At 42.7% G+C, this 11,922-nt stretch overlaps 1 protein-coding gene across 2 annotated transcripts; it reads left to right on the top strand.

Annotated features, from left to right (window-relative positions):
- The first annotated feature begins 6,918 nt into the window (after positions 1-6,918).
- On the top strand, positions 6,919-11,383 carry LOC104443712 (cytochrome P450 98A2-like). Of its 2 annotated transcripts, XM_039307618.1 has the most exons (4): positions 6,919-7,494; positions 8,926-8,940; positions 10,067-10,461; positions 10,579-11,383. In XM_039307618.1, the coding sequence occupies exons 1-4, from the start codon at positions 7,002-7,004 to the stop codon at positions 11,221-11,223; spliced, it is 1,548 nt and encodes a 515-aa protein (XP_039163552.1). In that variant the 5' UTR covers positions 6,919-7,001; the 3' UTR covers positions 11,224-11,383. The 2 variants fall into 2 exon arrangements, with proteins under 2 accessions (XP_039163552.1, XP_039163556.1); XM_039307622.1 differs by lacking the exon at positions 8,926-8,940.
- Positions 11,384-11,922: the final 539 nt, after the last annotated feature.

Below are 11,922 nucleotides of genomic sequence, written 5' to 3'. Positions count from 1 at the left end.
CCTAATTTCGCAACGTGCATATGATTGATAGTCCGATTTCACGCTCGAAATACGACTCGCAATCGCACGGAAAAATCGCCAAATCCGATCTCACGCTCGAGATATGATTCGCGATTTTATTTGAAATTGGTCAATCCGATCTCATGCGCGAGATACGATTCGTAAATTTATTTCCAAAATGGACATGGATGATATATTGCCTGATTTGTTGCCGTGATGTTCTTTATGTCTTATTTTGATCGCTCCCGTAAAAGAAAGGAAAAATCCAAAAAAAAAACTAAGTTAGATTAGGTTCGTTTTAGAATATTCCTCGTTTTAGGGTTATCTTGCATGATTAGAATAGGAAATTTATTTATTTCGAATTTTTGAAAAAATGAAAAATCCAAAAAAATGCATTCGTTTAGGATGTTAGTTGCATGTTTAGTTATGTGGCAATTTTAAATTTCGAATTTTATAAAAATAAAATAAAAATATCATGCATATGTCATGTAGAATTAGGGCATTCTTTGCACATCATTGCATGTTAGGATTGCATATTATAGGTTTAGATAATTTCTCCTAAATAGATTGCATGCTTATTAGGAAAATAAAAATCATGTGCACGTCATATAGAATTAGTTTCATACAATGCACGTCATTTAGTGATTTTTGTTAGATGCATTTAATTAGAAATTGCCCGTCATTAGAATTAGGTCATTAGATTAATTTAGATTGCATATTTAAATGTTGCATTTCTTTAATTTCGAATCTCATAGAAAATACAAAAAAAAATTATTTAGAATAAATCATCTCATGCTTAGGATAGACTACATGCTTAGTTATGTCATATTGTTTAGGTCATATAGCTAAGTCCTGTTGCCATGTCATATCATTTCATGTTAAATTAGTGGCATGCATTGCATATTGCATTATTTTCATTAATTAAGTGAAAACAAAACAAAAATTGCGTGTTAATTAGAAATCATATTTAAGACTGCTAATGTGAATTCTAAACTAACAATGCAGATGCTTTCGTTGCTATAAGGTAAGTCCTGCAATTTATTCATTTGCTTTCTTGAGTATTAAATTGGTGGTTTGCGTACCTGCATAGTCACTTCACATGTTAGGGAAGTAGATTCAAAATCAATTCAAACTGCCTGCAAAAACATTTTTGAAATTAAAAGAATGGTACCGAAAGGGCATTAGAGAAATCTAGTGTAACCAAGTCCCCGTACCCATAATCTCTGGTTCATAGGAATAAAGTAAATCTCTCATTACTTTACTTGGGTTTCTAATTGACCCACCAAAATAGATTAGTGGCGACTCCTAATTAAAAATTGCATGTTAAGAACTTGAACCGAAAGTCGCGAATTGGTATGGGCTTAGGAGAGCCCGAGTTAAGTCTAGGCTTAACAATCCATTAGTCAAACCCTAGGTGGTGCACACCCGAAAAATTTGGTCACGACATCTAAAGACCAGTTGGCAGACATACTTACAAAGGCTATATCGAGTCGAGCATTCCACAGCTCACTTGTCAAGCTGGATATCAAAGATATTTTCTCACCAGCTTGAGGGGGAGTGTTAACATGAGCTGTCAATTAAAACCTCAATAGGAGAGTTTCTCTATTTAAAGTCTTTGTATATATGTATCTTCTAATTTGTAGAAGATCTCATGATTTGTAGTGATTTGTAGGAGATTATAGGGCGGCTTACGCCGGTGTATATATGTGTGGTTATATTATTGTAAAAAGAGAAGAACACAAAAGAAAAAAAAAATTGTTACTAGTCAACATCATTTTCCTAAATGAACCAAACGCTGGAAGATGAGGAAAATGTTTTCTCGAAAATTGTTTTTTGCAAAACAAACACACCATTCATTTACAAACCATAAAATCATTACCCATAAAATGAAACTTAGAGGCCCACTTGCTTTGGTGAATTTTGCCATTACTTTAGCAAACCCACCTCGTCCCCAAAAACAAAGAAAAGAAATTCTCGTCACGAAATTAACGTGTGTAACAATTAAAAAAAAAAAAAAACCTTAACGATCAGTGATTTGACTTCAAATGCGTAATATGGGGCCGTTTGGTTTAGCTTTCCCAATGGACTTTCAACCGCAAAAGCCCCTTGGGAAAAAAAATTAGTGTTTGGTTCAGCATTTGGAGCCCCCATTCCCCAAATGCTGACCTTTGGAATGTTGAAAGCCCAAAGCAGGTGGGGCCTGCTTTGGGCATTTCAGCATTTTCAGCATGCTGGTCCTTTGGTTTAATGAATTTTTGCCGAATGCCTATTTTACGCTCAATATTTCTTAAAAGTCCAATTTTACCCTAGATTGAACAAAACCCTAACTCTTTTCACGTTTTCCTCTCTTCTACAGCATTCTCCATCGGCTCTCTTCTTGTCTCTCTCCCTGCAATTCGCACCACTCCATCACGATTTGATTCCAAGCACCACTACAACAAGGTCGAAGTTCGTCACGACGAGCGAGCGAGATCTGGATCTTCTACCCTTTTGACAAGTGAGCAAATCCAAGATCCAAGCAATCCGAGCACCACTCCATCTGGATCGTCTCTCACCCATGATCGGAGGTCCTCCTCTCGCGAATCGGCGATGGCGACGGCGACGGCTCTACTTCCTACTCCTGTGACGGCGACGGCTTTACTTCCTGCTCTTGCGACGGCGATGGCTCTGCTTCCTGCTCCTGCGACCGACCTTCTGACCCAGCTGAAGGAACTCAAGGCCGAGCTTGCCCTCCTTCACGTCGCCAAGGTCACCGATGGCGCCCCAAACAAGCTCTCCAAGATGTACATCCCTATTCTTACTTCATTTTTAGGCGAGTGACTTTAGGGTGTGCTGGGGGTAGGAATTGACGACCAGGGTTTTGGGTTTTTCGCCTCAGTTATTGATTAGGGGTTGCTTTTTTTTTTTATTATTGTTGTTGGAATTCTAGAGATTGGTTCAGCACCAGCCCACCCAGTACCCGACGTTGGAAGAGCTGAGCATCGGGAAAATCAAGTTCAAAGCTTTTGATCTGGGAGGCCATCAGATTGCTTGTAGAGTGTAGAAAGACTATTAAGGTATGCCCCAGATGTGAGTTTGAGAGTTTGTTTTGCACCTTTAGATGTTGCGCACCGAGGGTACTTCAGTTGATTGTGAAGTGTCTGCATAGTAGCCCTCACATAAGCTGTAATTGCTACCCTAGGCTTGGATTTTTATGCTCGTAAATGTTTCTTTCTTTCTTCCTTGATGATGACACATTATCAGAGTTGCTTGTTGCCAGTGCTCGTTGATTGTCATGTTCTTGCTCTGTTTAGATTTCTGCAGCTGTAATCTCGTCATGAGTTTCGGTTTTTCTTTTTTTAATTTGCGTAGGGGGGCGCTTTGTTGAATTTGTCTGGTTGTGCTACACTACGATTGTGTTGTCTTTGGCGTTACACATCCTTAAGCCTTGGCATTGTCTTGCAAAAAAAATCTCTCCACTCTGCTACTTTTTACCAATTTCATTTCATGAATTATGTGTTACTTTAAGTGGATGTTTCAAAATAAAGAGAAACTAATCTGAGTTTGAGCCTCAGCTGAAACTGTGTGGGCTTTGTTTGGGTTGCAATGTGTTTGTGCACATATACCATTTCTGGTTCCTACCTAAGCCCACTGGCAAATAATTTCCCTTGTTTTCCTCTATTTTCCTTACGTCTTTCCATTCACAAGGACGAATTGGAGCCATCCACGTTTTTCGCCAAATATGCATGCGCAAGGAATACTATTTCGGCTTCTTTTTTTCTCAGCTCAGGTATTTGTGGCAAAACAAATTGAACGGTGATTAAATGCGAGATGATGTTCGGAGGCTAACAGGTATATGAGTTAATTCGTGAATATTCCTAACGGCAAAAGTACACTTTAAGTACCCACCCCATTAGTGGTCGCGTGGTTTGCGCTCAATCGCTCTACCGGTAGGGAGCGAGTTCAAATCCCTGCGTTCGCTTGTGCGACTCACCCGCAGCCGGGTCGGTGGGTGGGCTCGGTTCGCCCCAAGTTTACGCAACTCGTGCTCAAGGTTCCCAAGTCACCAAAAAAATTCAAATGTCAAAAATTGGCACAAATGGACACTTAGGCCCCGTTTGTTTGCGTTTCTTTTTTTTGTTTTTAAACAGTTTTTCTGTTTTTTTGTTCCTGGGAACAAAAAAGGAACAAAAACGCGTTTGTGTGCGTTTCTTTCCTTTTTTGTTCTTTTTGTTCCCAGGAACAAAAAAAAATGCAAACAAGAAACACAAATTTTGTGTTTCTTGTTTCTGAACACAAATCGAAACACTTTTTTTTTTTTTTTCTTTTATTTTCTTGTTCTTCTTTCATGGCCGAGGCCGGTCGCCGGCCTCGGCCACGGCCGGCGACCGGCCGACGAGGGCCGCGGCCTCGCCCGCCCACGGCGAGGCTCCCGGCCCCGGCGAGGCCGAGGCCGACCCCAGCTCGGCCGACGCTCGCCGTAGGCCGGGCGAGGGTCGGCCTCGCCATGGGCAGGCGAGCTCGAGCTCGCCCGGATCCGCGAGCGAGGCCGACCTCGCCCGGCGGCCGGCGAGCCTCGGCCTCGCCGAGCCACCGCCCGCGACGCCGACTGGGCGGGTGGCTCGGCGAGGCCGAGGCTCGCCGGCCGGGGGCGAGGTCGGCCTCGCCGGATCTGGCGAGCTCGAGCTCGCCCGGCCATGGCGAGGCCGACCTCGCGCCGGCTGGGCAAGCTCGGCCTCGCCGGATCAAGGCGAGGCCGACCTCGCGCCGGCTCGGGCGAGCTCGATCTCGCCCGATCCGGCCTCGAGCTCGCCCGGCGGGCCGAGCCGCCCGGCGGCGAGCCTCGGCCTCGCCGGCGGTGGCCCGGCGAGCCGCGCCTCGCCCGCCGGCCGGGCGAGCTCGGCCCTCGGCCGGCCGGTCGCCGGCCAAGGCCTTGGCCGGCGACCGCCAAAAGAAGAAAAAAAAAAAATGAAAAAGAAAAAAAGAAAAAAAGGAAAAATAAGAAAAAAATAGAAAAAATAAAAGAAATAAAAAAATTATCCAAATTTACCAAACATGTTTCTGTTTATTTTTATTCCCGGAACAAGTTTACCAAACGCGTATTTTTGTTCAAAAATTGTTCCCCGGAACAGAAATACTTTTTCTATTTCGTTCCCACTGGAACAATTTTTAAACAAACACAACCAAACGCGCCCTTAAGTGCCAAAAGTTACAAAAGTGACACTTAAGTGCCAAAATCGGAGAGAAATGAATCATTTAAGTGCTAATCCGGCTAAAATCCGGCCAAAATGCTTACGTGCACAATTTCCGTCGAAGTAAGTGCAAAATGGTGTTATTTTGCATACGACGTGGTCAAACAATACAAAAACGATGTCGTTTTGGTGCGACGTAATAAAAAATTAATATAAAAATTAATTAAATTAAATTTAAAACTATTTTTTAAAAACATTTTAAAATATAAATACAAATATTTAAAAAATTTAAAATTTAAAATTTAAAAACTAAAATAAAAAGAGGGGGAGAGGCGGCTGAGGGCTCCCACCGCCGCCGGAAAGGGCCGACGACCGGTGACCTCGACCGACCAGTGGCAAGGGCCCGCGAGCCCTCGCCTCGATCAACGCGAGGGTCACGGCCCTCGCCTAGCCGAGCCAAGGGCCACCACCTCCTGCGCCGCCGGCCCCTCTTCCCTCGCCGCCTCCATTTTTTTATAATTTTATATTTTTTTTTAAATTTTATAATTTTAATTTTTAAATGTTTTAAATAAATTTAATTTAATTAATTTTTATATTAATTTTTTACAACGTCGCACCAAAACGACGTCATTTTGCACTCGCTTCACCAGAAAATTAACATATCAGCATTTTGGTCGGATTAGCACTAAAGTAATCCATTTCTCCGATTTTGGCTTAAGTATCACTTTCATAACTTTTGATATTCCCTTACTCAGGCGTCCGGTGTCTATTCCTAATGGTCATTTTATTTTCTTTATTATTATTATTATTATTATTATTATTATTATTATTATTATTATTATTATTATTATTATTATTATTATTATTATTATTATTATTATTATTATTATTATTATTATTATTATTATTATTATTATTATTATTATTATTCTGACTAATTTCTGCATTGCCATATGGGGAAGTATGAGAATACAATGCGGTCTCACCAACCTTTGTCCCCCAGTTGCTGTCTTACTCGGAAAGTGGCTCGCCCTTCTCCACCCACCGGCCGCACCTCTAGAAGATAGCCCACCGGAATTAAATTTTTGGGACCACAATGTAAATGGTTCATGAATTTTAATTTAACGTGTGATATTGCTCATGAACTTTTAATTCATGTGATGTGGTCCCTAAATCTTAGTCACATCATTGCAACGTAAGAGGGCAAAAATAATTTTAAAAAGAAATGCCGTATTTTCTATTGGTCAAATTGACAGAATTAATAAAAATAACTTATTTGCACCAATCTGACAAGCTTAGAATTTAATATATTTTTTGAAAATTTTAAAACTCGATTATACTTTTATGACAAGTTTCAGGATTTTTGGTAAAAAGATGTAATTAGATTATCAAAAGTAAATTTATTTGAAATACCCAAGATAATTTAAATTCAAATTTTTCTTTTGTGATTTGGGTTGGGTCTAATGAGTTTTGATTTGGGTGCAAAGCCGGTTATCATTTTAGTATTTTAAAAAAACAAAGTAAGCAAAAGGAATTTTTTGCACCAAGACCACGTCGAGAGAACATGCATACCCAGTATTTGTTAAAAAAATAAAAATGAATTGAACAGCAGCAAGTGATATCACATTCTTCCAATGTTAAAAGTGATTTCGGCCTAATCATCAAGAAGGCAAAGAAAGAAAAAATAAAGCAGCATAACATATAACCAATTCACCAACTCCCTCCCTCGTATTTTGCCAGGCGTCCCATTCTATATATCATCGACCTCCCTCCTACGATCCAACCATCATCTCTTCTCGCCTCTCCACCCCAGAGAGAGATCCCACGCCAATGGCTCTCCCACTGATCCTCCTCTCCATCCCCGTCCTCCTGCTCCTCCTCCTCGCCCACCAGCTCTACCAGCGGCTCCGGTTCAAGCTCCCGCCGGGGCCACGGGCATGGCCGGTGGTCGGCAACCTCTACGACATCAAGTCCGTGCGGTTCCGGTGCTTCGCGGAGTGGTCCCAGGCCTACGGACCCATCATATCGGTCTGGTTCGGTTCCGCCCTGAACGTGGTCGTGTCAAGCTCGGAGCTGGCCAAGGAGGTGCTCAAGGAGCACGACCAGCAGCTGGCGGACCGGCACCGGTACCGGTCGGCCGCCAAGTTCAGCAGGGACGGACAGGACCTCATATGGGCCGACTACGGCCCCCACTACGTGAAGGTCAGGAAGGTGTGCACCCTAGAGCTCTTCACCCCCAAGCGGCTCGAGGCCCTCCGCCCCATCCGGGAGGACGAGGTCACCGCCATGGTCGAGTCCATCTTCAAGGATTGCACCAGCCTTGGTAACTTCTCCTCCTTTTTTTTTTGGCATTCGCAGCCTTCTTTCTTCCGTTCTGCATCAAAGAGAAGACTGATCTACCGAACTTGAACGTGAGTAATGCGAAAAACTGTATTGAAACAAATGAACAACGTCCAAACGACGGCAGAAACCCATCACGCCGCGCTCTTCAAAATGATTTTCTATACGAGTCTTAATGGATTCTAAGTTGAGGTCTAAGTCGTAAATCTGTTTACGGATAGAACAGCCGCTCGTTCGGTCCAAAAAATAGTGGCGCGAAGGGGTAGATTTTCCTCCTCGTTGAAGTCGACGTTTGCCGATGCAAAAATGAGGTTTCTCATGATCAAGAAAAGTTTAGTACATGAATGACGGGACCCTTTCCATCCCGAGATGGTTTTGCCCTTTTACCGTTTCTCTTCTCCGGTCGTAGCATATTAAAAGGTTTAAGTCATTTGGTCGGCCAGATCTGACAAAATCAACCTCGAATGGGTGCCAGAAACGAGGTTCATAGGGTACGTACTTCGCGTCACAGCTTTGAGTATTGCAGTTCTCTTGTCAACAAGTATTTGGGGGAGAAAAAGCATTATCCACCCAAATGATCAATTTTCATCATTTTTAAAGTAAAAATTTTCATCAATATATTTGAAATGAAAATTTTTTCTTTATTAGCCACGATTTAATTCGAATTTGTTATCAATAAATTTTACAAAAAGAGGAAGGGGTGGACCGTTATTTTAATATAGGGGCCTTCTTCAATGAATGTGACTATTAAAGAGTTGATTGCCACCACCAATCACCAACCTGACATGATTTGAAAAGAAAAAAAGAGAGAAGGAATTGGTCGTCAAGACATTGACTTTAGTGTTAGGATAAAAGAAAACTCGGATTTCTCCATTTCCCAGCAATTGGCACAAAATCAGAATGCGCGAATGCCTACTAGATCTCAGGTAACACGAGATTGTTTACATTAGGTGATAGGGAAGATTGAATGCTTGGTCCATGTACACAAAGTCAATTTCTGCCAACTTCTCTTTTTATGAATGAATTTAATGTTGGAAATTTTCTATAATATGGGCTTACATTAATTAATTAATTTTTTATTTTAAATAATCGGGTTAATGGATATTCCAATATTTGTTGAACCCTACAGTGATATGATTAAATTGAGTATTGGCATCTATTGATAGCGGGCCTAGTTGAGCAGCAAAGTGTAGGCAATTGTGTTTGACTGAAGCCCGTAATGGGAAGAGCCCAATTGACACGCTGTTAATTAGGGTTTGTTAGGTCCCCTCTCTAACCTAAAAAATGGTAAGTTATACCTATTAGTTGCTTTAATCACATTGAAAGTTGTTGTACTGAAATAGGTCATAGAGAGGAAGATCTGGCATTCGATAGATCACTGATATCATATTGATCTATTTTTCTTCAAGTGAAGCAATGGCTCATACAGGTACGCTTTAATTCCGTTATGTTTATTGATCTTGGTGTTTTACAATCATATATACATCTGTTTCTTCTTGATTGATTAGTTGTTTATGTGAATAACTTTCTACATGTGGTATCAAAGCTAATCATATATGATTGTAGAACCCAAGAATATGGGCATTACTTTTTCATGTGGATTTTTTGCTCGATTGATCTTGAAACCACAAGGCTTTTGTTCTACATGTTGAGGTCTTTCCAACCATATATAATTTGCATAATTTCATTGAGAATTGAGAGAGAATTTTAAATTTGAAATTTTAGGATTTATACATGAAAAAGTTTTAGAATTTTCAAATTACTTGCAATTAATTTATGTTCGTTACAAATTGTTGCATGGGTATTTTAGCATCCTTTTATTGCATTAAAGTAAGCCCCATCTTCCTCTCCGTTCTCTAAATTTCGAAATCTTAATTTGGAAAACCGTTGCTACATGCTCGTTCCTTCAGTGACTTGATTGGTTTGGCGTGATCGGTTCGATAATCAATTTGGTTTTTCTCGGATGGGTTGGTATGGGAGAGGTACGAGTATAGATTAGGATTACTTTGCTATTGATAGCCTCTTATGCGCATGTTTCGCTTTCTTGTTTTGGTGCAATGACCCTGTTAGATGCTGACATTCGGCGCTTTTGGATGATGGGTTTGCGGAGATTTTGTTGTTTTGTGAGCCTGTTCGAGGGTTAAGTTGAACAATAATGGGTTGACTATCGGTAGTAAATTACTCGGTAGACATTTATGCAGCTCCCAGAGATTTTGTTCTCTCTCTTCCATTAATGATGCCACGAGATTTGAGATTACTCCCTCTTTGCTTCTCCTTTGAAAGCAAAGTCATGATGTGGATGCGTAGTACTCATGACCTGGCCACGTCGAGGGCCATGTTCGTCCTGTTCTCGTTTCAACCTAACGTTTCGGGGTGTTTTGGTGGAAATAAGGATTGCTTTTAGCTTCTTCTTGAACAACGTTAGCGCATTGAACACGTTATTCTTGGGAAACTCGGCTGCTTTTTCTGCTTTAAGTTACTATGCTTGATATGGTAAATGATTCCGAGTCGAATCAGCAGTGTTAAGACCAGAACGATTTGCCATGTGAGTGCAGATAATTCGGGGAAGACCCTGCTGGTGAGGAAGTACCTGGGGGCGGTTGCCTTAAACAACATAACGAGGCTGGTGTTCGGGAAGAGGTTCATGAACGCCGAGGGCGTGATAGAAGGGCAGGGCCTCGAGTTCAAGGCGATCGTGTCAGACGGGCTGAAGCTTGGCGCATCGCTCGTCATGGCAGAGTTCATCCCGTGGCTCTGCTGGATATACCCGATGGAGGAAAAGGCGTTCGCCAAGCACAGCGCGAGGAGGGACCGCCTCACCCGGGCCATCATGGAGGAGCACACGGTAGCCCGCCAGAAGAGCGGGGCCAAGCAGCATTTCGTCGACGCCCTGCTCACCCTCAAGGACAAATACGACCTCAGCGAAGATAACATCATAGGACTCCTCTGGGTAAGTTTAACGACCGGCTCTGGACACCTGGTTTAGTCCCGAAACCAAATGGTCTACTGCAGATTCTAGGAATTTCCTTGGCATTGGAACCGACTCCATGGTCCATACCATATGCAGGACATGATCACAGCAGGCATGGACACTACTGTTATTTCAGTGGAGTGGGCAATGGCCGAGCTGATCAAGAACCCGAGGGTTCAACAGAAGGCCCAAGAGGAGCTCGACCGGGTCGTCGGGTTCGAGCGTGTGGTGACTGAGTCCGACTTCTCGAACCTCCCTTACCTCCAGTGCATTGTTAAGGAAGCGCTCCGGCTGCACCCTCCGACCCCGCTGATGCTCCCCCACCGGTCCAACTCCCACGTCAAGATCGGCAGCTACGACATCCCCAAGGAGTCGAACGTCCACGTGAATGTGTGGGCCATCGCCTGCGACCCGGCCGTCTGGAATAGCCCGCTCGAGTTCAGGCCCGAGCGGTTCCTCGAGGAAGATGTGGACATGAAGGGCCACGACTTCAGGCTGCTCCCGTTCGGCGCGGGCAGGCAGATGTGCCCCGGCGCACAGCTCGGGATCAACCTGGTCACGTCCATGCTGGGCCACCTGCTGCACCATTTCGTCTGGACTCCGCCGCAAGGGACAAAGCCGGAGGAGATCGACATGTCCGAGAACCCCGGGCTGGTCACGTACATGTCGACGCCTGTGCAAGCCGTGGCCACGCCTAGGCTACCCCCCGAACTGTACAAACGCATGCCGTATGAAATGTAATTTTCCCTCTTAACTGTTTTAGATTACGGGTGATGGGTTTTTATGTTCAATGGGCTTATTTAAGCCCGCCGTTGAGCTAAAACTCGACCCGTAAATAAAGGGCCCATAGAAGAGTGCAGTTATGGTAAAATAAAATAAAAAAATGGGGAAATTATCAGAATAGTTGGATTATCTGAGCAGTTACGTAATCTGAAGAGTTATGTAATCTAAATAGTTACGTTATCTGAGTTACGCTTTTGAAAAAAAGAAGAGAGAATACATTTTTCTCTGTTCAACGTTCTCTTAGTTTTTCCCAAGAGACAGTGCGCTCCTCTTCACGAACGGAATCAGGTCTTCAAGAATTCCTCATAAAACTACGATGATGTTTAATCTATGAAAAACAAGGTATGTTCGACTCCATAATATACCTTATGATCGGTGTAACATATTATTCTGTGCACATTTTCCGCGCTCGTTTTCTGTGTTCAATTGAGTATCGGATCGTTTTTGGGAATATGTTTCTCAACATTGGTATCAGGGCGATGTTGTTCATGTTTCCTGATTAGTGTTGATATTTATAAATTGTTTTTTTGTTGAAATTTCATGAAATGCCGCTGTCGGTTGCTCGAGGACGGAAATCCCGACACCCGTATTATTCACACCCCCTTTTTTTATTTTTCATAAATCAAAACTCGTTCTTGATAGTGCAAGGTCATAGTT

The sequence above is a fragment of the Eucalyptus grandis genome, chromosome 1 (assembly GCF_016545825.1).
Source record: "Eucalyptus grandis isolate ANBG69807.140 chromosome 1, ASM1654582v1, whole genome shotgun sequence".
NCBI classification, from domain to species: domain Eukaryota; kingdom Viridiplantae; phylum Streptophyta; class Magnoliopsida; order Myrtales; family Myrtaceae; genus Eucalyptus; species Eucalyptus grandis.
The sequence above is the reverse complement of the archived record's forward strand: the minus strand, read 5'-3'. Positions and strand labels throughout refer to the sequence as shown.

Excerpts from the sequence above, each read along its gene's own strand:
- LOC104443712 (XM_039307618.1), top strand. The coding sequence starts at position 7,002 with ATGGCTCTCCCACTGATCCTCCTCTCCATCCCCGTCCTCCTGCTCCTC. Across the intron at positions 10,462-10,578 it reads ACATCATAGGACTCCTCTGG|GACATGATCACAGCAGGCAT; the intron begins GTAAGTTTAACG and ends TACCATATGCAG.